The sequence below is a fragment of the Anopheles gambiae genome, chromosome 3, assembly GCF_943734735.2.
Source record: "Anopheles gambiae chromosome 3, idAnoGambNW_F1_1, whole genome shotgun sequence".
Taxonomy (NCBI): domain Eukaryota; kingdom Metazoa; phylum Arthropoda; class Insecta; order Diptera; family Culicidae; genus Anopheles; species Anopheles gambiae.
This window is the reverse complement of record NC_064602.1, coordinates 32,730,538-32,756,921: the sequence shown is the minus strand read 5'-3', so window position 1 is coordinate 32,756,921 and position 26,384 is coordinate 32,730,538. Positions and strand designations below refer to the sequence as shown.

At 45.4% G+C, this 26,384-nt stretch overlaps 1 protein-coding gene across 7 annotated transcripts in view; it reads right to left on the bottom strand.

Moving 5' to 3' along the window:
* LOC1271327 (protein sickie) overlaps positions 1–26,384 on the bottom strand; it is a 279,487-nt gene that overhangs the window by 152,605 nt on the left and 100,498 nt on the right. For 6 of the 7 annotated variants that reach the window (XM_061659110.1, XM_061659104.1, XM_061659105.1 and 3 more), the window contains one exon: positions 21,180–21,350. In XM_061659110.1, coding sequence (XP_061515094.1) covers positions 21,180–21,350 — 171 coding nt within the window. Of the gene's footprint in view, positions 1–21,179; positions 21,351–25,440; positions 25,972–26,384 lie in introns of those variants that run through there. The other variant, XM_061659109.1, reaches the window with a different exon arrangement.

The window sequence follows — 26,384 nt, the reverse complement described above, 5'->3', positions numbered from 1 at the left end:
CAAAAATTTCGCGAATGTTGATTTGCAAACGGTGAATAAATATTTCCCTTTACCCCCGGGGGCACACCAATGTCTGGACACTCCACACCAACCAACCCAAAATTTGCAAAAGAAGGCTAGAAGCGGCAGCCCGTAAGGCGGCAAAATAGCAATAGACAAATCAAACCGCGCTCGCGCACTGTTTCTGCATTCTATTCATTCTTCTACCCGCCGTGCCGACAGACAAAACTTCGAATCGGCTGGAGGTCAAAGAAGAACGAAAGAACTCCCGCCACAGCTAGGCCACCGGGCGTTGGTTCCGAAATGCCCGCCGAAACGGTTTCCCGCGTCTCACGAAAGGTGAATTTACAATAAGTTATTGCCTATTATTTCTCTTCTCTATGACACTGTCGATAAAGGGCCGGTAAAGAACACACCGAAGCAAGCGGAGGAAAGAATTGGAGGATGCATTTTATCCAAGACGTCAGCGTGTGTTTATGTTTTTTTTTTTTTTTTATTTCACTCTTTATACCAAACAGATCCTAAACAAGCAAAGGTTCCCCGTGTGAGTGCATAGGGAAGCTTGTAGAATGCAACGGCAAGCCAGAGCGAGATGATAATAAACCCCCCACGAGATGAGCCGTAATCCGTGGAAAGCGAACGAGGTGAGATAGCCGAGAGAGTTCGAGAGGTCGCTATGGATATGCTGGATATGCTATTCCTCTTCCTTTGCTTTTCTTTTTTCGATAAACATAACAAGCACACTCAGCAGCATTATGGGTCTACAACGGAGCGGTCTACAACATTGTTCGAGCGGGGTTCGAAACAAAACATTTGGTCTCGCGATCGTAGGACGCTAGCTCGCTCGCTGAGGCTGGTTATGATTCATCCGCGGGAAGAGGTTTCAGCTCTTGGGATAGTCCCTTGTTTAATTCGACCATGAAAAACGGTTCAAAAGGGGGTTTGAACGGTGTAGAGTGAAGTGGGAATCTATAAAAAGGCACTATTCAGCCAACAACAAGGACAGAATCTGGTGGAAATAAAATTCCCAAGCAACGTGCCTTATTACTATGTAGGACCTTAATAGGAAACCCTAATATTGAGGTTATTCTAGGAGTTTTCATCATTACTTTTTATGTAGACATACTCGCCTAATATTATGCAATATGTGCACTAAATAAGCCTAAAATTATGTAATACGCGTAACATTAATCTGTTTTTAAAACCCAATGGATATCTTTATTGCCTTTTTTTCCTTTCGAAAAACGTCTCCTGGGCTGGAATTGAACCAGAAAAGAAAAAGATCTCACTTCATCCACGGCGATCCAAATGCATCTTCCCTTGGGCCGACAGCGCAACGAATAGAGGTAACTTATGTCTTTTTAATGATGTTGAACAATATTCGATTGCCGTTTAATAATGCCATTACCTATTGGGCTTTTTTTTTCATCCAACCGTCTCGCCAAGCTCCCTCCACCACAACCACTATAGATGAGTAACGAAGGCTTGCGATGGAATTTATTTGCCTACATTAAACTCCTCGTGGGTGGGTCGTAGCCCGTGGGTCCACTGCTGCTGCTGTCTACGAGGCAAAGACAGAATTCTCACGCAACACTGTCATACGGGTTGGGACGCTGTGCGGCGGCTAGCCGCTTGTGCGAAGAAGTCAATACTATTATCATTAACATTTTAAACGAGCGCGTCTCGAGACGAGTGATCGAGTGGGGAGGCATAAACATATGTTGGCGTATAAAGAATGAACAGAAAAAAAGTGTGTTTGTGTATAAATAAAGCCCGGGCGTTGTTGGGCGTGTGAGATCGAGATCCGTTTCGAACGGAAATTGCTTTTCGATGACCAATAGAACGACTTGAGCGAAAGAAACTGCGTTCGCTGCGTTTGCGACCAACACGAACGGGTGGTCGCGATCAGTGGGAGCTTAGCAGTGGAAGCAGCTTAGAGACTTTGGGGGTTAATAAAAATAAATTGCTCCGTGTTCGATCGATAGCGTATCGTTTTGGGGTGGAGGATGTCACACATTCTTGGAACAACCTAAACCATGCCACCCTGCCACGCTCATTAGTATGACCCGGATGGTTGTCGCACCTCTTCTTATGACTATAAACAAGATTTTAAAACGTTTTTCTTCCCAAGAAGGACAAAAGAGGCAACAGCAAATTTACTGTCTGCTTTCTTACTACCCATCTTCACACCTGAACCTTTGGGGGCTTTATTTGGCACGGCATTTTTGGTACGCAACGAAACAAACGCAGGATAAACGACCACGATCATCGCTTGCTTGGACGCAACGCGCGGTGTGTACACGCGACCCGTAGCAACAATGTGTTGTCGTGTGGTGTTGTGTGTGATTGCGGAATGTTGAACGAGTCTCCTTTTCTCCTGTTTGCGCCTGTTTTGTTGAACATGCAAGAGGCCCTTACAAACAAAAAAAATCGTTTGCCGTACCCAAGACAAATGGTTCAACGCGACTTGGTGGTAAGTTTGTCACCGGTCAGACACCAACACAGGTCCACCGAAAATGCCATTCGCCATATTTGGCAGGGCGGAGGAAACAATAGTGTGTACCAGGAGTGTGCCATACGTGGCCGGTAACGGAGGTGTAATTGAAATAATATTCGCTGGCGAGGAGGGTTCGCTAAAAACTTATAAGCAATAATTTAAGTCCCCATTCATTGGCTCATTACGTAGCAGAATGGTACGGGAAGAGGCTACAATATATGTCCCGGAACCGGCACAGACATAACACGAAACGCAATCAATGTCGTGGCGAGGTCCAAATAAAAAGAAAACTCCCGAATACCGTTCGCTGAATGGATATGCTCACGTTCGGCACGTGATTCGTCGTCCACAGTAAGTCCTACTTTTGATCGTAGATGTTCGATAGGGGATGGCAAATAAATTAGTATCATTATGTTAGATTAATTTTGTATTGTTCGGAGTAAATAGCATATCAAGGAGATTGGCAATAATTTAATACAAGTTGTGTTCAACATGCATTATTTGAATTTCAATGCTTTAAAATCGTAGTTTGAAGGATTTTAGAGAATTGGACTTTCATTTGTTGGTATTCAAAATTTTTCATAATTCCCAAGAAGACCTTCTGCACTAAAGCAATAACAAGAGCTTGTTAAAGGGCATTGCTTATTGCTATATAAATCAACGAACAAAATAGATACATTGAGCTTCCTTACACCGCTCGGTAATTGCTTTAGAAACGGTTGTCAACCGAACAAAACACTTCACCCTGTGCACGGATCAGCTGCATTAACAAGTCCCGATTAGATCGTAATCTCGTGCCCATAAGCTTAAGTAGCATTAGATACGATCGTTTCATCCCACGTTTCACAGCAAACGATAAAACGCTACAACAAGCACTGCACCGTCTCATGTACCACCGTGATCGTGAGTGATATATTTTATGCAATCTGTTTTTACTGCCGACACCACCGAGAAGACCTCCGTTACATTGGACTTCTCTTTCGCTGCATCATTATTTGCTTTCGGAAGCAGCTGGAGACTTCTAAGAGCCGCCACAGCGCAAGAGCGACTGAATTGAAATCCGACACGCTTCATGAAGCGTCAATTTAGATCACTCTCGCCTGTAGGAAGGAGAACTGCCCGGATCAATCCGATCTCGCGCGGGTGGCTTGCGGGCGGCCAAATCATTAGCGATTATTTCTGCATTATTTCGGTGCAGCCAAAAGGCACCGAGCCAGTGACTGAGCGGGTGAAAGCCACCAGACGACCAAGAGCAGGCACCAAGAGATCACGACCTGCTGGAGTAAGTCAAACAATAATGGACGGAAAGGTAGTTGAGCTGGGGTGCTGCTGCTGCTGCAACACTGGCACTGGTTGCTCGTAAACTATCTCATGCTGTGACTTGCGTGACCTGCGGTGCATGCGGCACACGGACATTGTGTCCGTGTCTCCGACGTGACGCGAACAAAGGTGTGCGAGACGAAAGGCTAAGTCCACAAAGACGAATAGTTCCGCATCCGACACTGCGCAATGAATTCGGGGAGGTAAGAAATTGAAGATACAAATCCCTAGCCCAGGAATTGGCTTTATGTAAAGTTGGATGATGCTCTCCAACCAGCAGAGCATTCAATTGTTTACTTACATTCTTCTAAGCTCCAACCGTTTGCTGCGTCGATGTCCCAGTTTGTCCGTGTAGTCTTGGAATGGAGCCGTGTTTAGTCACAGTAATTACGAACACGATGGGACAGCAATTGTGTAACAATTTCTTCTCCTTCTCCGAGCGCAAATACCACTTCGTCTTAATTGAAACACGCGATGTGCGATCGCGAATGGAAGATTTCACTGATGATCAATTTCAAGCACTTTGCGTTATTGGAAAGGCTGGCTTTTAATTACTGCACAGTTGACCTCCGCGAAGATGACGCGAAGCATTAAGCGCTCTCACTAGCTGCACACAAACACACGCGAAATGGAATGAGATATGATGGCTTTATTGAACCTTGTTGTACCAGACACTGTTGCACTAGGACTTACTACCTACACCACTCCGAGTTGAGCACTCCGTAGGTTTATTGGAACTTCTGCTAACGTTTACAAAACATGCTGGAGATCGACAGGACGACAGGACAGATTGGCAAATGCATTACCGAGCGCACCAAGATCACTGAACTGATTAAGCCAAATAAACAAATCTTCATTTAACACTCTTATTTTTTGTGGTTCGCCGTGACGTTCCGATTTGGCGCGGACAACTATCGGTTGATCACGCGATTTGTGCTTTTTTCGGGGGAATACCCGAACGAGGGACATCAGCGCAACGCTGAACATGCGCGAAAAGGCACAAACAACAAACAATTAACTGCAAGGCCATAAATCACTTCTCGGCCTTTTGCGGGTGTTTGCTGTTGCGGTTAAGGCGGACAAAAGCAATACCATGCAACTCGGGCATCCTCCGATGCACTCGCTTGCTGTTTTGCAGTCGGGCTCGATCGTCAGCGGCAGACGTTGGCAGAAGATTTGTCAATTTCTGCCAACAGCTCCAAAACGAAACCCTGTGCCAGACCAGATGAATGCCTCGTGATGGTTCTTTGGACGGGTTCTACTTCTTTTCCTTCTTCTTAGTTTCCCGCGTCCTTGCTGGTTACATCTTCTGAAGCGGGCAAAGACAACAGCATAATGCAAACAGCGTTTCAACAAAACCGGGTCGTGTTTGCTGCAAACAGCTCCAGCGCGTGGAGTTGTGCTTTCGGACGTCACAGTGACCTTGGCCATTAAATGGACCCACTTATTGCCCTTTTTTGCATACTGCTTCATGAACTGGCGCTTGTAAAACGTTGCCGTAATTCTTGAATGTATGTGTGTATGTGTGTGTGTGCAGGGATGGAAAGGGTTTTCATTGACGTGAGAAATTGCTCCAACAAACCTAAAAACCAAAAGCGCTCTCGGGCACAGATTACCACCGGTTGCAGTTTGTGCAGATTATTTTATGACCAGTCTGTCTGGCTCTGTGTGTGTCTGAGTAGACGTATTCAGACACATCAGTAGACGGAAAGAGCATTTTTTTTTGCACTCGCGTCCGCATTTACCGTGAGAATGTGGTAAAGAAGCGGTAAAACAAGACTTCAAGCTTATGCTTGTTTTTTACGATCTCAACCACTCGCGACAAGTTCGGCGCACACTAAAGAAAAGCCTGGAAATAACCGGCCGGCAGCTGATTGTGAACGTTGTGCGTTTGTGGATGGAATTCTAATCATTCGCACATTGGCCCGGTGTCATAAAAGCTGATCAAGTTTTTCAAGTTTAATGCGCAAACAATCAAGTAATCGGGTCAGGCCGCGCGCGCACTTCCGTCCAGCAAATGGATCCAGGGCGAGAAGGAGGGATGCATTAAGTTGATGCAACTGCCAATTTTAAGTATGGTTTTTATGATCGCACGACCCTCAAGGTTCGATCCTATGTTGAAAGATATTGAAAACGTGAAATCCTTTGCAAGCGAATTGAGTTAATAGCACGAAATGTCATTAAAGACGGTCACCACAAGGTAATTTCAAATATCTTTATTCCAAGATCATTTGAATGACTCAATTCTACAACGTCTGAGAAAACTTAACGCAAAAGAACGTTTCACCAAAAGTCTATGCAGAAAAGGGAATATTCTCTACATAAATCATGAAGAGCAAATCTTCTCCACATGCCTAGCAATGATGTTATTCCAACACGTTGCTCCAATAGAAATGAAAACATCAAACATTAACCTGTGATACCTCTCTAGCCTGGTCCTATCGTGTGTTAATCTGTGCCAAAAATCTTCCATCCAAAAATACCGTGGCTTGCTAATTAATATTCCAAACCGATCGAGCTGAACATAAATCACACACGTACCCGAAGCCTGTCCCAAGCGCTGGCCATTTTTTGGGGTGTTTTTTTGTGCATTCAATCCTTTGAGAAATCAATCATACTCATATTTCTCTCTAAAAAAACAGAGATTTGGAATTTAAAATTGTCGCCAAAATCCCAGCCAATACATTATAAACACAGAGCACGCATTTCTTTCTAATGCGCCCCCTAATCCAAAAGGCATAGCTGCGAAAAAAATTGAAAGCAAATGGAATATAAAAAGAAGGATGGAGGTTGGCTATTCTAAAACAAGAAGGTAAACAATAATAGTTTTTCTCCAAAAACACAAAACAAAAAATACAACCTAAAAGCACACGAGCTCATTAGTACTGATTGTTACCCGTAATAGCGAAAAAAAAAATCCTCTAAACCGGCTAAAGCCATAAATCTCCATCAAGATTTGCATAACCGTGAGTTCTGATTACGAAATGACATCGTTGTTAGCAGTTTGTTTTGCTTGGCTGTTTTGTGTTTAGCGAATGCTTTGTACCACCAACTTCCCGAAAGCTGCTGCATTGCGTGAACGAACTCTTTGCAAACTCCGGTCGAAAAACTTGTCGCCGCGGAACGTGCAATGGCAATTAGATAGGCGGAAAGCGATTGGAAAAGAAAACCCCCAGCAATCGACAGCGACATCGATCAACTGCCATCCCGCTGCCCGCCAGCAGCAGCGGCAGATCGTCTTCCTGGTGCAGCTGTACTATTTGGCTGGGAGAGGTTTGGGTAAAAAGACACCAGCAAGAGGCAGCATATAGCGTCACAGCACATAGGCGCACAAGATCACTCTGTCCTGGGGGAGATTTATGGACCTTGGGTTATGTTCCCGTTGGAGCAGCGGCCCGATACATACGCAGCTTCCACCCGCTCCGTTTCCGAGATGAAGACTTGTTTTCACGCCGCAAGAAATTGGGAAAACAAATGGGGGGAAAGGAAAAGTGGAGAGCTCGGGTCGCTAGTAGCGGAACATGGGGGGGGGGGGGGGGGGGGTTGGGTGATAAATCTTTCGCTTTTTTTTGTTGTATGGCACCTTCCGTTGAGGTACCGTTTCGGATGGCATGGTCAGCGATCAGTGGAACGTGTCATAAATCAGCTGATCTATGATTTGAGAATCGTTTTTCCCTCTAGGAGATACCGATGTTAACAAGATCTTTTTAACAGAGATTTTCTTTTTGTTACTGCTCTCTCGCTTCTTTAGCCTTGAGGCGAACGAAAAACGTAACAACTCTTCACTTGGGCGATAATTTTGACGACACACTTAGCGGCTATTACGAGCTCGTAAAGCTCTGACGCAGCAACGCACTTTAGACACTTGTAGAAAGAAAAAATCTTCGACACAAAGTGACACGGTAGAACGCAATTGGCCCTAAACGCACCGAACTCTCAGCCGCTAGCACAACAGAACGAGTGAACGTGCACCGTCATAATTAAGATCACATTTGCCCTTACAACCGTTTGCAGGGCTCTGACTCTGCCTTGTATGGCTTCCAAACACAATTCCCCTTCAACAAATTCTACACACACACACACACACTTACACCCACAGCAAGCGTGATCGATTTTCCACGTGACGCAACTTGATCACACAAAAGACAATAGAATCACGTGGGTGGGTTTTCCCCCTCGCTTGACGGGCCGGAAGATACCATTCAGGTTCACACTTGTCACAATGATCTCGCTCGCCCGTCACTCCCAGACATATGACACCGAAATCTATGATATTAACGTGCGCAGGGGTGCACGTGTGCCTTTCGATAAGATCACTTCCACACACCCCGATCACTTACAGTCACAACGGCAAGCCGGTTCGACGAGCGTCCGCCCGCGATTACAAAACAATGACAACGGAATGGTCGCGTAAAGTTAGTCGCGAACCCGAAAGCGATCTGCGTCCACCTTTCGAGTAGCGCGGTTCAATGAGAACTGACTGCGCTGTCAGCTGGACCCGTGGTATGGTATCGGTTGGATCTCTAGGCAGGGTTTCACTACCCGGCGAAAATCGGACATGGATAAGCAGAGAAGTAACATTTTTGAGTGAAGTCGGAGAAAAAATAATTTAAAAGGTATTGATACGTTTCAAATCAATCAAGTTATATACTTCTTGAATATTTTCATTTGGCGTTCATATTCAGAATATTGAAGTGTACCCTATGTTTTTTTTCTCTCGGTATTAGTTATGAATGATTTATTTTATTTTTTATAATTATTTTTCAATATTTGGATCATTAAGGATTGAACAAATTGATGAAAACCTACATTTTCATACATTTTCTTTCTAAATTTAGGAAAATGATTTTGAGTTTCCTTGTGTATGCCAGCAATATCTAAACAATGCCCGAACAATAGCAATATTCATTTGTATAAACATTTAATTCGTAACCACTGATTTGATGTTGCCACCTAAAATTCATTTAAATATTTCAATTAAAATTTTCTTACAATTTACAAATATTCGACCAACCAATGTCAACACTATACTAGATATATTACGAGACATATACGCTTGAGAATAAAAACTCCAGTAAAATCGTTGGTATAGGCACTCTAACCCTGCATCGGATATGTGGAGAAGAATGGAGAAAAAATTCTCTCGTTATCGATCCAACCAGTGCTCAACGTGTGAGAGTTTGAGAAACAAAGATCCAGAGCAAAAAGAGAACAGCTTCTCGCTTTTTGTGAGATCCTTCGCAACAGGTTGTTGTCAATTCAAAATTAAGTGTATGCTTGTGCGAAATTCTATTCAGTACATTTTCTGATTTCGGATCTAAACGTAAATCTTTTAAATATAAATTATCTTAAAACAAGCGAAATTCGAACTTTTTTTACTACACAGAAAACAAGATCAACGCTTCTCTCTTGTCGGATGCTGGACGCTTTCTCGCGGAGCCCACAAGAACCGCGGAGCCCTAAAGAGAGTGAGTGCCCGACCGTTCGCTCACCGCTTAACAGCCGGCAGCCGACTTAAGCCGGTCTCGTCAGCCTTGTTGCCGGTGACCCTTGACTTGCTGTCCGTCATTTTTCATCATTACCTCCACTCGCAAACGCTCTCTTTCCCCCTGCCACGATCGTACTCTTCATATGACTTTACACACATACATGTTTGTTTCCGTTCCCTCCTGTCCTGGCCGTATATTTATCTCTCCATCAAACCGAGTCAATCGACTTTGACTGCAAAGCGTGACGTGAACTCACGTGTAAGGTGATCCATTGCTCCAGATATACATTATTTCCTCTCCACCACCGCCAACTCCCATGCAGCCGACGTCCCAACAGTGAGGAAAATAAAAACAGCAAGCTTCCGTGACGTTATTTCGGGAGTGTTTTGGAGCAGTTGTTTTGTTTTACTTTTTCGCTTCACATCGTTTTTGTATATAAAATTCACAGCATGCAAGCATATGGGTGAGAGGGGGGCTCGAAGCTTTCATGCACGCTCTGTTCATGCTGTGCCACGAGCCGCACGGAAAACCCGTTCGTCGGCAGCGCACTGATCGGTTCGGGCTCGATTTATAATTCACACCTCGCAGTTGTCGGTCTCGATCTCGATCTGACTGACCGATCGTTTCGGTTGCATCCTCGTCCACCGAGAGTGGAAGGAGCTGGTAATTGATTGGCTTTAATGCTGTTACCTGCCACTTGGGGGCTGCCAAATGGGCCGTGATCTTGTTCGAGGGTCTGTACTCCCTCACCTTCCCTACCTTCAGTGCTCCTGGACAACCGAAATGCTTTCTCCCGTATCACTTTACGTCAGGCGTAGCTGTGGTAAAGCGTCTGGGTTCCGATCATAAACCGCTCTTTTAAGTTTGTTTTGCACCCCCCGTGGCTTTTGGGGGATGAGATTGGCAACTGTGGCGTTATGAATTTGTTCCCTCGTTAGTACTGTTTTTTATGCTGCACGAATTGACACCTTGCAACCTTTAGCCGGGGTGCTATGATTAATGGACCCACGTAAACGATCGTGTGCAACAATGCAAACACTTTGCAATGTTGAAGAATTCCAAAGGAGCTGAGAGCGGTGGAGCTTTGGCATCTCTAATAAAATTCCTGAATATTTCGTAACAACACGACCACTTTGCATATCAACAAGATCTTGGAGATCTGAAAGGGTTCACACCTTCAAGCACATTCCAACTGTTCCGTGGAGTCAAAATTAGTGTCTCCATCTAAAATTCTCCAATAAAATTCCAGAAGATAACGTAGAACTATGAATACTTTGAACAGCGACGTCTTTAAGCCCTAAAGATATTAGAGTTTACTTCTCCAATTACATTCAAACTGTGCCATGGAGTCAAATATAAAATCTCAATTGATGACTCGATCTCAGGATGTCGTAATGATAAAGATCCTGATATTTACACGCCCAACAATACCTTGAAGGCTCAATTGATCCAATAAAACCCACTCAGCGTGTTCACTCCCCAAAAACCTTCCGAAATTAATACATACCAAACTCCCGATCACTTTCAATCCTTCCCTGCACACACAAAAGATGCGGGCCAAAGATCGCCCAACCAGTGTCCAAACTCTCCATCCCGCAATAAAATCAACCTGTCCAAACCAGTTCGATCGATCGATCGATCGATTTTGTGTCGCTCATCAGCGCGTGGTTTGCAGCCCACCGGTTTGCGTGCCGTGAGTTCGGGTCAGGGGCACAGTGATAAATAACTGCATATTAATCATAAAACGGTGTCATGCTAGTGACAGCCAGTACAGCTACCGTGTTGGCCACTCGGACCGTTTTCGGTCGATCGGTGGTCACCTGATCAGCATAACAACGCGCGAGGGGTAGGTGTGTACCGTTAAAACGATGTTTTTTTCTATTATTGTTGCTCGCACATGCGTTCCAATGCAGCTGGAATTAAACTTTCAATTACCGTTCGCCAATTTGGGCATCATTGTCTCGGTGCGCTGGTTCCGTTCTCGGGTATGGGACGCACCAACTAGTTTCTAGTCGGCACAGAACACTGCTAACATTGATAGCTTCTTCCGGCGCTAATCACAACACTAATGGAATTGTATGTGAAAGTTTATTTAGGTTATAGTTCCTTCTTTTTCACAGTGCGCACACACAAACCTCGTTCCGCTTTGGAAGTGTGTTCTTCATTTGCCATTAGCATCCGCTGGGTTTTTCGTGAGAGAGTGTATTTAGCGCCTGTCAGTCGTTCGATTTAATTTTATTACTTGCAAAAAAAAACTAGGCCGAAGCCCGTGTATTTGCCCAGCAACCTGATCATTATGGTTTTTCCCCGGCCAAGGTGGTCTTGGTTCAATTACGTTCCCAAAAAGGGTCCGGATCGAATTTCCACATCCCGGGGCAAAGGCACACGGTTGTTTTGACATCGTACACACATACACACACCCGCTGTCATCACGCTTGCCATTTGCCGCACAGGTACCTCGAGACAAGGTAAGTCCACAGGCATAGCCGGAGGTCGTATCGAATATCCCGGGTGGGCACACCGACTGCCCGTGGCGAACGTCGGGGCCGAGCTGTATAACATTTATTTGTGACTGCCTCGGAATCGTTGTCATCTTGCGTGTCATCATGAAGGTAGCAGCAGCAGCAGATACGTGCAAACGTCTGCTTGCGTTTGCTAATTTCAATCGCCTGCGAGAGTAACAAAGAAGCAGTTTAGGCATCAAGTTTCCGGCCCACTTAGATCATTGCTCGGACAGGTGCGCCCGTTTGTTGATTAGTACGGGTGTTTGGAATCATTAAAAAAGGCTATGAGACGCAAAGGCTGTACCGGAAATGCAATTTTGGCAAACAAAGCGTTTCGCAGGAAGCTTCTAATGGTGGTAATAACGTTAGAGCATCAGTCGTAGCTTCAAAGCACCAGGAAGACCGACCCGGGCGCCTAAACAAAGATTATCAATTTTCACAATGCTTTTTTCGTGAGAAACCTTTTCGGGAAAAAACCCGAGCCAATCAATGCTGAAACGCAATACGAAACGCAACTCTTGATTGCTTTTGGCGCACAGAAAGCCAAACAGAGGATCAGGAACGAAAAAAATAAAGCCAGAAAGTCAAACATCCTGAAGTCATAACCGCAAACGGTCTCTCACCGCACACATCGACCGGTACCGCAAATAATGCAAGTTGCATAGGCTCTTTGTGGAGAATTCTTCCCAGCAAAATGGCTCTAGGAGAGATTGTTTTTTCTGTTCAAAGTTGTGTATGCCTTCCTGTTTGCATACCCGAGCCGATGCCTTTTTTTGGTGAATAAACAGAGAACATTTCGCTATCGGATATCAGGCCTTAAATACACAGGAACATGGGAACGTTTTTCAGGACCGTTTCGAGAAAAAAGATAAGAAATATTGAAACCACGAGGAATCGCTTCATGAGAAAAGGATGGATATGGTAATAGGGAATATTTCATTTTCCTATTATGTGATCTTGCGAAGTGGAAAAATCTAATTTTTGATTGTAAGGTTTCATGTATTGTGGGTTTTTTTCCTCAAAGAACTAGGTGTATGTGACGATACCTTATAATATGTGTTTCAATTTTGTGGTTTGGGCAATCAACTGATAAATATGTGAGCATGTCGTGTTGATTGGTAGAAAATGATCTCAAAACCATTTTGATTACTACCTGCATAAATGCCTCATCTGAAAGACGACAACACACAATTGCCATTAAAGCTGAGATACTCAAAATTGTAATAAAAGGAACGATATGCTTGCTTCCAATACGCCACACATTAAAATAATGTCCTCGCGTGTAAATATTCACGACCTACTTTTCCCATTTTGCCACCTTTCTTTTACATCAATTCCCATCGCGCCACCCTGCGCTATCTATTCGAATGTCATAATATTTTGCCAATAAGCAAAACAACACGCGCCCTGAGGTGCAGTGTCTTTTTCAGCAGGAAGCAACCGCCGAATGTCGTTCGCCAACGTCACAACGTTCGTAATTTTACGAGACACTTCACACAACGCGGGAAATTCATGCTCCACCTCCGAACCAGGGAACATCACAGTTGATGGTTATTGTCTCGATTAAATTTCAAAAATTAAAACCACCTTCAACGGTGCGGGGTGCAGGGAACGTTTTGAAGACGCCACTGTACAACGCCGCTCAACAGACACAGGCCCGCCAACTGTGTGGTAATATATTCCCACCAAAAACTCCCCAACAGTGAGCGGATCAAAGCGGTCCTTCGTCTCCCAAGATTTGAAATCTTCATCGACCATTCGGGTGTGCTGGTCCCCCGTTGTGGCGACGGTCATGGTTTCAGAACATTTAGTATGATTTATGCAACGCTCGCTAATGTTGATACCGGGGCTTAGTCTTGGGTCTGAGATGGGTTAGGTCTCGCCCGAGACGTTGCTGGGCGAGAGCTGTAAGGCACTTTTATTTACCGACTAATTGGGAAGAAAAGGTTGTGCTACCGGTTGGCGGCAGCTTTAAAATTGCATCTGTGATGTAGCTGCGGTCAACGATACCGGGTGCTTTATCCGGGCATAGTTCTTAACTTGTGCAGCCAAGGATGGTAAAACTGCGGGCTTAGTATCACAAAGGAGCAAGGAGCCGCTTCGTCCGGAGCTGTCGGCGCTGCGTAGTGCTTAAGAGCATTTTGTCATAAATTTTCTCGCCTTCTTAATTCCTCACACAACCGTGCTTCCTTCTTTTTTCTCAGTGGAGAAGAGATTGAGATGCAATCTGAAGCATGGCCGCTTTAAAGTGCAACAAGGTTTGAGAACGGAAGAGCATGAACCCACCTCAGAACCTGGAAGAGGTTGGCAAAAATAGGACAAGCTATTACATAAGTGCTATTTATAGCGAAGAGCGCTCAAGTACCCGCGCTCAACTCCGGAACTCCACATTGTCTAATCGACGGAGCAGCGCGAGCGCGAAATTCTATCCGCTGCCGTAAACGCTTGCTTCATCCACACGGGTCGGAAGTGCATCTTCTGGAGGAATGGCCGACCCTTCAAACCGCCCACAATTTGTGAACGGAGAGAATCGAAGCGTACATCCAGAACCGTTCTTCACAACGTCGGCCAAGCATCGTGGGGGCTTTTGATGGTTGAGACAGCATCGATGGGTACGAAAGTAGGTCGCAAAATGAGGTCTTCAGAAGTGTGTCCCGTGCTGGTTGAGTGGTTGTTTTGGCTAGAGAGAGAGAGAGACCGAGAGAGCGCACCAAGAGCAGTGACTCAAGAACTGAAGAAAACTGAAGTCATGCAAAACCATAATTGCCTTACACGCCCTCCCCTGCAGAGGAGATACGGGCCCGATCGGTGGTGGATTGCAGTTTAAATATTGAAACACCATAAATCAACTGACTAATGAATGTCGTCTTCGTCGCGTTCGCGTGGCGCCTTGTGACCGCCGTGTGATTGCCGAGCGACAAGCCCCGTAGCGCACGGTCACGAAACCTCTGGGATATTCGGGACTTTAGTTGACGGTTATCCCGGTCAAAAGTATGCCCCAGCCAGCTGTCACACGTACGTGCGACGACCGCGGTGGTCAAACTCGTGGCGGCGGTTTACGGCGGTATATTTCATCGACCACCGAACATAAATTGGCTATTTATAGAGAGCGTGTCGTCGGGCAAAGGCCTGGGAAGCTGGGTGGTTCGTTTATGTCCCGTCGATGATGTCCACCTGCGGGTTTGTCACTCTTCATTTGCTTGGCCACTTTCGACGAGGCGACGAATTATTGCCCTCGATATCGCGCGTGACCACACACTTGAACGCATGTTCTACATGGGACAGTCACCCGGGCAGTCTCGAGCTGGAATTTGTGCCGGGACAGGGAGGAATTTCTGTTTTTTTTCGGGAGGTAATTTATCTAAATTTATAAACACGGCATGGTGGAAGAGCTTGAGCTCTTGTTAGTGGAGTCATAATAAAGCATATGTCTTGGTTTAGGTAGTAGGTTTATACATGTTGAATAAATTGTTCAGAAAATGCCAGACGACAGAAACTCAATAAGCTATCAATCTTTATAGCTTCCTGCAAATAGTTTTGAATTCCAGATAATACTCTAGGCATTACTCAACCCGTGTTGGCCACAACACCAGACTTTAATATCCATTAACTTCTTGGAAGTAGCTCCAATCAACTCCAAAACACTCCCTAACACTCCGCTCGTCTAACAGGACCTTGAACTTTGGCAGTGTTTGATTCTGGAATAGTTGAGCTCTGCTTTCGGGTTACATTTTTGCAGCATCTAATAGCCCCGTCCATCTCAACATTCCCAAGCTCGGACAGCTTAATAGCTAAAGTCACGCAACTTCCCAAGCTGTTTCGTATTGCCGTATTGCGGAGCGCAAGCTGTTCCGTATTGCTCTAAGCGGTTTATCATTGTATCGAAATGTGGTATTTTTTTTCTGCACGACAAACACAATTTCGACCATTCATTCAAATGCTTGCAAATGCGGACCACCATCAAACGCAAAAACCATTCACGAACCTTCCCAATCAGTTGGACTGGGGTGTAGCATAGTATCACACATTTGGCAGCTGGAATCGTTCGAAGCATAGTCCCGGTAAGATGAGAAGAATTCCATCAAAGCAATAGCGCTTGGATTGAGTTTTTCGCTGCTTCATGCCATCGAAAGCAACCAAAGCAACGTAAAAAAAAAAAAAAAAAAAACATTTGTTCTACCCGCTGGCGGAAAGATCGCTTGCTCTTCAGGGGGGTTTACGATCGCGCCTCAACATTGAATCCGGCAGCATCGAACGGGGGCACCGTGTGTGTGTGTGTGATGCCGGAAACGGTCACGCTAATCCATCTCGCCCCGTCCGCACCGCAGACCGGATGGCTCTAATTTACCGTACCCGCACCACCGAACCGCCGTGTGGGAGCGCGTGCTATCGGCCAGGTCAGCTACAAACCCCATCGCCACCGCGGCCAATGACCGAAACAATATAATGCCCGCGAGTACAATAGAGATTACCCGCCTGCCTGTCTGTCTGCCTGGTGAATTGCTATCGAGAACAAACTATTCCAAAAATTCTACAAACACACAATTCACAGCGGGCAGGAAAGCAGCAATTAGAAAATAGCCTAACGGTGGACCATAGCGCATATGTTGGGTTTGCTATCACTCCGTACGTAATACTTCTGGTCTGGATTGCGTTTATTTAATTGATCATCATTAATCTTTCTTCCCTCTCTCTATCTCACTATGGGAGGTCAGAACGTAGGTCGTACCTCTATCACGCTGCACTGTGCACAAACTGCAAACGAATGCATTCCCCTGCACATCGACATCCAGTCCGATACTGTTGAGTTGTGTTAACAGCACCAATAAAATACATTTATCCACAGCACAAGCGTAGCGAAATGGCGAACGCTATGATTTGCATCGAAGCGTTAGCGTATGACGCCACCGCCGTTGGTGCCACTGCCAAGTTCATAAATCGCATCTCTACCACCACACGGCAGCAGTCACTAAAAACCACAATTATACACGTACCAGAAACGCGAAACGCACCAATCGTGCAGGCAAATAATTACTAAGCTTAGAGCTAGTCGCTAGTCGAGGCCAGCGCGATAAGATTGATCGCGGGGCAGTGTGTAACAGCGTACGTGCTGTGAATCATTAAAAGCGGAAACTTTTTTAATGTGTTCTAATGCTTTGCCTATCAAATATTCAATAAAGAGACTAACATATTGCTCCCATTGCACGGCGTCTTGATTTACTGCTGTTGTTGACCTATTTACGCAACGATACAGGAACTATTTCGAAGGTATTTACGCTACAGAATACGGATCGGTGTTTGAGTTGACTAAATAAAGTATATCTGCTTTCCTACCTACTACAACTAAAAGCATTCTCGCTCTATCTCTAGTTGATCCAAGTTTCTATTGATCGAGAATATATATTACGCATATCTTTTAATCCCAAGATAAACTGAAAATGTAACGCGTGCATCTGCTCCACTCTAAGCGTACGAGTCACTCAACGCCGCAGGCAATCTCGGAACAGAACAGCGTCATCATCATTTACTGTAGCGTCCGATTTGACCTAATTACGCGGTCTCCCATCAACCAACACCCATCCCGTCCACTGCAGGAGTTAATTAAATCGCTCATCCTCCTCCCAAACGTGGCAATGCATCCCCAAAAGGTAAGCAAATCCACTCGCCGCCACCGCCGCTGCAGCAGTAAATGCACTCGCCAGTAATGCAGTGCGGGAATAGTTTATAGAGTGCGCAGTGGCGATGCTCAACTCTCAACTGTCCGAACACGGCATGCCGACACGGTACGGTCCTCCAAACTGACTGTTCCAGCGAGTGGAATCTAGAATAGACTTTTCTCGTTTTTACCTTCCACTGCCGCCCACAGCCCACAGTGTTTCTCACGGAAAATCGGAACACATCTGGTGTCGAGCATTAGCATGTGTTTACATACCAGCGCCGACGTTGGCCGAAACTAGCGCACCAACATAAGCGAAGGTTGGGCTTCCTTCACCTCGCGCACACAAAGGGAAATAAAGGCACGTTTGATTTTTTTGTTGGAAAAACGTTCTCCAGCCCGACCGCCGAAAGGCAACACCGAATTTATTGATTTAAATATCTTCGCGCACGGAAGCAAAATTGGGTGGCGGCGGTGTCGGCACGTAACAAAGTTAACCCCGTAGAAACGATAAATAAAAACATTGAGAAAGACAACGCAAGCAGCGCTGGTTGCTGGAATGTGTGTTCACTTTTATTTTACTACGAGCTGTTGTTGTTCCTGTGCATGGGGTGGTAAGTAAATGTTGTATTTCTAGGCACCAGAAATATAGAACTTTTTTATAGCCAATGGAAACGATAGAGATATGAGTTGGAAAGAGCATGTGCGGGCAAAAAGTTCGTAAAAATGAACTTTTGCTGTACACATTGCATACATTCAGGCGTTTTTCTCAAGACGAACAGTTTTTGGAGTAAAAGCTTTTGCTAAAATAAGTTCGAGGATGAAGTGCATTCTATGAAATCGTTCTAAAGTAACTTATCGTTTAACTATTCATCATTCCAACACCGACAAAAACATTTCCAAACTATCTTTCAGATTCACCGCAGCTCTGGCTTTTTTTTTGCTTCCGTATCCAAAGTTCAACCCAAAAAAAGGCATGCTTTTCCACGCGCGAAGAACACCTTCATGACATAAATTTTCCAGATTGGGAAAATATAACATATTGCACCCTTTGCCTTACATTATCATACTTTCAATTTATTGTTTCTCGAGCGCAAGCAACACGCTCCATCGCCAGCACCGTTCAACTTCACACCCAGCAAAGTCGTAAACCAACACCAAACAGTAGCGCTAACAAGGTGGAGAGCGAGTACGGTCGTGTTGTACATTCCGCTCACGATTGGTCGTAAATCAGAGCAATATTTCGATGCAAACGGAACACAAGCGCAAGATGCTCCAACGGGGAAGACCTACGGGGTTTTGATTTTCTGGCGTGCGGTCAAATCATCATCAACGTCAGAATCGCTCACCGTCACCAGTCACGATGCGTCCGTCTGAATCTTTTGCCCCTTTTTGTCAAGGGATTTTCCGACGCAATCAGTGTGTAAGTCCACCCCCACAACGAGTCCAACGAGAGCATTGCTCGCACTGGTGCATTCTCGCTCGTTTTTTCGGGTGACTTTCCATTTTAAGCTAGCATTAAGGTTCGTCTATGTCGCCTGCCTTATTCTTAGCACTAAGCAGCCTGGATTCGCATGAATGAGCTCACTCACTTTCAATTACGCTGCAAGCGAGGATGTCCATTGAGAATTTATGGCGTCTAGTCGCGACCCAACACAAGCCGACACCAAGAACCGGTGACAGTGAACCGTGCTTCAAGTGCTGCGTGGATTATGTCCGAACGCTCTTTGTTCGGATAACGATGACGCCTTGCGTCTGCGGACAATGAAACTGTGTTGCATTTCCATCATGCTAATGAGCACGTAACGGCGACATCGGTCCGGCCTCGGGGCAGGACAAAGCTGCGTGTTCGATTAAATATTGGAACCCGCATCCGCCCGACCCACGCCAGAGCAGCCCAAAATTCATTCGCTTAATCAAACATTTACGTGACCGGAGATACCAATTCTGACACTCTTCGATAAGAGTAAGCGATGGTGTCAGATTTTACGACTGCAACCATTCTACATTCGCGGGATGAGAGGGGGGGGGGGATGAAAGAATCGAAACACAATTCTCCCGATCCTCAGGGTTAGAATTGAGATTTAATCGGCGTGCTGCACAGGACCAATGAGAATGCACCATAAATCATGATCCAAAGAGGGCTTTTGAGGGACCGTGCGCGCGCGCGCTCAATTGTTACCCGATATCGTGTTCAGCATTTAGGTTCATTGCGAGGTGGCTCAATGGGGACGAGGCGTAAGATGGCTCGGCAAATGCAAGAATGCTCCCCCGGACCCCGGCAACCTGACAACGTTCACATGCAATCTCATCGTAACCGGGGCGCTGAGGTGGGCGCTTTGCGCTTCACAGCACGCCTTTCATCGACAACATTTATCGGCGCACAAACGCATCGACCGCGAGGAGCACAACGCTGAAAGAACACTAAACCCACCCGCAGTGAGGCTACGCAGAGCAGACAACAACACAACGCGCTGCGTTCGCTCTGTTCTTTTCAGAGGCGCAGCAGGACAGCCAACTCCGGGGCAATTAAATAACCATGCCGCACGCCTGCCCGCGAGCCCAACGTCCGATAAAGTCCACCGATGATAACCCGATAAAAGGCCACTGCCAAACCGTGAAAGCTGCCCCACGTTCTTGGGAAATGCGTAAGCATTCCCTGCCGGCCTCTGCTGGATCCCAAGCACGAGAGCCACAAAGCGGCCAAGCATGCGGTAATCGAATCGCATCTAGTTGCTTTTAGAGCGAATTATTTTCAATTTAGATAGAACGTTGATTAAATTGATGATTACTCTCCTACTCGCCCGAGGGTGGTTCCGAGAAAGAAAGTCTTGGCCGCCACCGTCCCCCCCCGGGGAGCGTCATTCTTCTTTCGAAAAGCGAAGTGCAATGATAGAGCAATTTTTCATCAACCGCTTCGGTCCGGCATCATCTTTGTTCGTGCCCGTGCGATCGAATGTCCGTCCGTTTGCTGGTGGCACACTTAGTGCGCTAAAATGCTTTCAACGCGTTCCCTAGAGGGAGGTTCTTGATTTTGGTCGACAATAAAAAAGGATCAAACTCACCTGGGAGAGTGAAACGGAAAGGGATGATTGCAATGATGTGGTGGAATCTGCTTATGGATTTAGTGAGCTTAAATTGTCACAGCCGATTCTTAAAGGAATTTAGTCACCTAAAGATACTGATTTGTCTAGCCAATTGCATACCTTCAGGCGTTTTTTAAAAAAGTATAAAAGCTATATGAATGTAACTATTTGGAATCAAACTTATATCTGCAAAACATAAAATCCTACACAATAAGTTCCTCAGGATGCCTAAAAGATTTAGTGTGTCTTGATGCAATAAATAAACAAAAAAACAAAACAAAACACGAAGACTACAAATCCTTCATTCCCGTTTTCCGGTACGCAAACATTATGCTTATCATAAACACAATGTACCGAGCGAACGCATGCAACAATTAATTATTCATAGAATAAAATAGCGCACGTAATGCACCGCCGCCCATTTCTTCAAGAGTGGTTGCTTCGTTGCTTGGGAATGGGAAAAGAAGGGAATAGTTTTTTATCCGATGCGACAAGCTCGGGTTTTGCATGAAAAATCTCAAGAATGTCGAGAAAAAGTGTGTATCTCCCAGTGCTGGGATTTATTCTTCTCTTTGTCTCCGTTAGAAATTGAAATCCCCAGTAAAGATGTTGCAAACGGGTACTCACCATGTGTTGCGCAGTTTTTGGTTTCTTCACCAAATCAGGTACTTTGAAGGTGGTGACGGCTTCGATCACCTCGGCCAGCAGCAGCCCATCGCGACAGTCGGCGGACAGGTCGGACACCTTCTTCTTCGACTTTGCCCGCTCCAGATAGTAGTTGGCCCAGTCGGTGTAGATCTGTGTGAAAGGGAGAGACATTGGAGCAAAACCGAAAGAAAGGATCAATATTACGTCCCTAGTGGAAGACACCGGACGTCCGGGTACGGCCGGCCCGTGAAAGGTAACGATGCACATTAGTATTATTAAATTTATTCTACGTCCAGTGACAATCGCAACGTCTTGGACGATTATATGATACGTTTGTTTGGATGGAACTGAAGCTGAAGTAACATATGGTGTGTGCCCAATGATCAGGACGTATGTGCCCGATGACCGGATAGGCTAGCCAATTTCACTTGGAACCTACAAAATCACGTAGCAAATGCTGCAGGACGACACGATGGCATCAGCAGAAGACACTACTCGTCCAGATATTGGTTGGAATGGCGCTGGAAGATCTCTAAATGGAAACATAAATTCCTTGGAGAAATCGGGGAGCAGTCTTTTACAAGCTGGACTATCCCTTGTAGCCCTGGGGGTGATATGCTCTTTCCAGGGAATCATCGTCCTTCCTCATGCAATATTAACGTGTTGCGATGCGTACATTGTGAGTCATCTGCTTGGCATCGTTCTAGTAGCCGGATTGTGGACATCACTGTACGATGATTTCTGACAACTGTTAGCAATGTGAGTAATGTTACAGTGCAACCAAAAAGCGCAACATTTGTAACCGAACGTTGGTTAGAGTGTGCCGCAGTTCGCTCTTGGCACGTGCTCTTAACCAGGCTCCTCTTTTGCTCCGCAAAACAAAGACTAACGATGTCCAATAAAAGTAGGAAATTTTGGACCATAAATTTTAAATCACCCAAAAATTGTGCTATGAACTTCCTGGAGCGTCCTTTGTCCACAAAGAAAGAGTAGAAGAAGGCTACAAAAAGACGTCCAGAGGGAGGGAGATAAAATTGCAGCCTTGCTTTAATACAGGCTTTATGGCATTGCTCAGTAGGAGTCAGCAGTTTCTTGGAATGTAACAAAAAAAGAACAAGCTCTAGAGCTTTATTTTCCTCTTTTTGGTCCACAAACTGCAGACTGGCATTAATCCCCGAACGAACTCGTAAGTGAGCATACAGCAATTTGGCACTGCTCTAAGGAAGCTATTTGTTTTATTGGACGGGATCTTCCTCTTTGATTGCAGTCGTGTGCTCCACTGCCAAGATGCACTCTCTCCAAAAGTCACTGCTGCCTCTGTTTACACTTCAGACTCTTGGGAGGCATGAAAATGAAGCAGTAATAGCATACTAAATGGCGCGCCACTAGTTGGATGGTACTTCCCGGGCCAAACTCCAAACAAAATTAGGCTAACGATGTGATGTAGGCCAGCTGTTTGGCAGGGGTCCATCGTTTGGAGTGTTAACAGTCTGCCAAAGGAAGCTTCTTTGATGGTGTTTGATCCATCAGGAAAATATTTTCGCACTTACTGGCACTGTTTGTGTGACTTTCGACTTTAAATATGCACCTTCTAGCATCGGCTTCATTAACCAACTTCAAAGCCCTCCTTTCTTGAGATGAAGCGTTCTTTCGGCACCTTACAGAGGCAGATAAAAAAAAACAGTGACACGCAGGGTGAGAAAATAAATAAACTGCTAAATCAAATCAACGATTCATCGTTGGGCAATCAACATTGCACCGGGTATGGAGAGGAAAATTGTATCCCCCCCCCCTCCGCTCACTGTCTAATGAAGCATAAGTCTTCCCCCATTTCAGAGCGCACTAAGTCGTCAAGACATCGGCACGGCATGTTTCATTTTCCCAATTAAAATCCATCTGCCGTATCATGGTATGTAGCTTGCTTCCCTCTTTCTTTGGAGTTTTGAGACGGGAAAATTATGTAGAGTTGATGAAAAAAGAAACCCCCCTCCGGATGATGCTGGAAGAACTCCGATCGCGGGTTTACCACGTGCCATGAACCGATTATGTCGCACGGCTTGGAAAATCTCTTGATTTTTCTCTTCCCAGCTACGCACCATACCAGCTACGCACTTGAGTCTGTGTGGAGCGGGAGTGTAAGGTGCTGCCAGCAGCAGCAGCATAGCTTCATAATGTTCTTTTCGGTTGGTAATTTATCTTTTCCCGAGTCGCGCGTCGTGCGTCGGTTTTGTTTCCGCTTCAACGCCCGGCAGCCCGGCTGGTCGGAAGAGGCGCGTCTTTTTAAAGAGATGATTATTTTTTATCTGCTCAACATATTTTCGCCACCTTTTTTGTTGCGGGGGACTTTTTCTGAAGCACACAAAGGCGAGAGCTATGCTGTATCGTGTTGTGGGATTGTTCGCTGCCTAAGAAATGATGCGTTGAGCTGTGCGTGTGCATGATTTAGGATTAATCAGCTGTGAATGACGCCAAGGGAACAGAAGGGCCTTCATTTTTTCGCCAAAAACTAATTGCCTTTGTGCGTGAATTTGGGAGGAGCGTTTTAATGGTTTTATCCCGAAAAAAAAATGGCGTAGCGTAATGCATTGTAAAATGAAATTAGCTCTACCTTCTGTGTCCACCATGATGAATTGGTTGTTGGTGAACGAAATTAACGTTTCAAGTCCAGTAGACCACACTCAAAAAGCATCCCGTTGGAAGGCGCACTCAAGGGCAGCCATCGTTAGGTTTTTTTCGCCTTTTCAAGAGCACGCATTAATTTAATGTCGTCATATAAAAACGTGCTTAAAAGTGTGACCATACTTGATACCTCGTTAAACGTCCCTTGAAAATGAGTTGCAAAATCCCTCTCCCCATGGGGGAGGTGAAAACTCCAGCTACGTATGGGGAGCGTAAAAGCAGTTTTCCACAACCGCTCCTGGAAAATGGCACCGTTTGGATGGAGTTAGCGTTCGCACATTGCAGCGCTTCCACTCCAGAAAGGGCACGCTAAAGTAAGACACGTCCTAACGCGAGTTATTTATGGTTATGGTTCGTGTGTGTGTGTATGTTTTTTTTCCTCTTGCATTTTCCGACCTTTTTGCCGCTGCTCTATTCCTAGTTTGCACTCGTAACTTTATGCCCTTTCGCGTGTCTTAACGCCGCAAAGTAAGCGAACACAAAAACAAAAAACTGGAATGAAAACCTCACAACACTCCACACACTACTAACAACATGAACACCAGTACCGTGTAGTACAAGTCTATTCGACCATATTTTTTTCATCGCAAGAACAATATTTTTGTACGAAAAGTTTCGCTTACATGACTCCAGCACAGAACAGATAGTCCGGTGCTAAAAATTGAAGCTGATCGTAGAGCATCAGCCACGAACATATCTCTAAAGCGTATGATAAAAGACGAGCAGGAACGGGTAAGAACAAAACAGAATACAGAGACAGAGCAAACGAGAGAAGAGGAAGATCAAAAACTGCAACATAATTAATTACCTCCCGAGTCGTTTTCTAACTTTATGGGATCACTGATCTTATCCCTTCCACCCTTTGCTCAAATGGAGCTCCGCGCCGACGCGTCAAATACGCGTCACAAAAGTCGATCCCACTTGGCGAAGCGGCACACGTACCCGATGGAGTTTCGTCCCTTCATTACGTGTACATATGTGTGTGTGTATGTGTGCTCTTCTAACTTTTCCGACCGAACGATCGTGCCTTGCCGTACCTTTCTTTTTTTGTTTTTGCTTTTCAGTCTGGCTGTCAGTGAGTGGTTTTTGCACATCGCCTAAGCTACTACGCTTCCGGTCTGTGTACGTGCGTGTTTGTGTGTGGTGTAGGGAAGCTGTCGCCAACTTCGAGAGCTGGCAGGTTAAGCGGTTGCACACTAAGGTCAGCAAAATGGTTTGGAGCGGCTGTCTCGGTGGGTTATTTTAGGAAATTAAATAGCCAGCTTACTGTACGCGTGTGTGCCGAAGGGTGTTAGCTAATGTCGTCAGGAGGAGAAGCTGAATCTTAGACTATGGCTGCGTTCTAGCAAAATTCTTATTGATGTACGTTTAAAGAACAAAACCAGGTTTAGTATAATGTTAATAATAGAAAATAAATAAATTCTATGCGTTATCAGGGTCTGACACGTGAAAGAAACGATTTAAATTATTGAACGCCTAAATGTAGGCAATTCGCCTTACAAAATCAGACTGTTAGTAAATATTTGTCTCTGGTTGGCACTTGTTCCACCTATATTCTTACCTGCGATAGATTTTTCGTCACGGAAAGATCGTCGCTCGATCCCTGCCCACTAACACACCGGCCCAACATTATGCAGCTCACTCGTTACAACACACGCGCCACAGCCCCAATAAGTTGGAAACAAAGTCAAACGACTTTGTTGATGGTATCTCGTAAATCAATTCGCATCCGAATTCAAGCCGAGAATCATTTCCGCCGACCGGACCTAGGCTTGGTGTGTGTGCGCCCATTCATCAATCATTTCACCATCACCTGCACATCGGGCGAATTAGTTTGCTTCCTTCAGTTCCTTTGATTTCATAATCACTCACAATTAGAGCAGTGGCCGCAAAACCAACACACTTTTGGTGGGGAGCAAAGGCTCAAGCATCTGAGGGTCGGTTTTCACTTTTTACCTTTTCCTTTCAAGCATAAACATACACAAGCTTCATCCACACTGTAGCTCACTGCGATGCTAATTGCTGCCGTTTGCCCTAGAATACACACTTCACTGCCGCATCATAAGCCACCGTGTGGTCTCACGCGTATACACAACACACTTCAAACGCAAACAAATAAGCAAATTAGAGACTTTCGAGGCATGCGAGCATCGCCACACATCGTGTGTGTGTTTGCGTGTATGGGTGACCGAAAATTGATGTGGTCAAAATATTATGCCTTCGGCAAAACTGGTGCCCGCATTCGCGTGTCGAGCCATAATCCATCATACAACTGTGGTGCGGTTTTCCCACGTGAAAATGGAAACAAACTAGGGACTAGGTGCTCCGTTTCCACCCGATTGGATCCTTTGGAGCTAAAATCACTTCAAAATAAACATTTCATTTTGTACCTCTTAATGCAATTGCCGTTGAGTGTACACTTTACGGAAAATAAAGGGAAGAATTGGAGCGCCTCAGGAGCGGGAGGAGGAATTGTGGAATCGTGCTACGGCAAAGAATCAATTT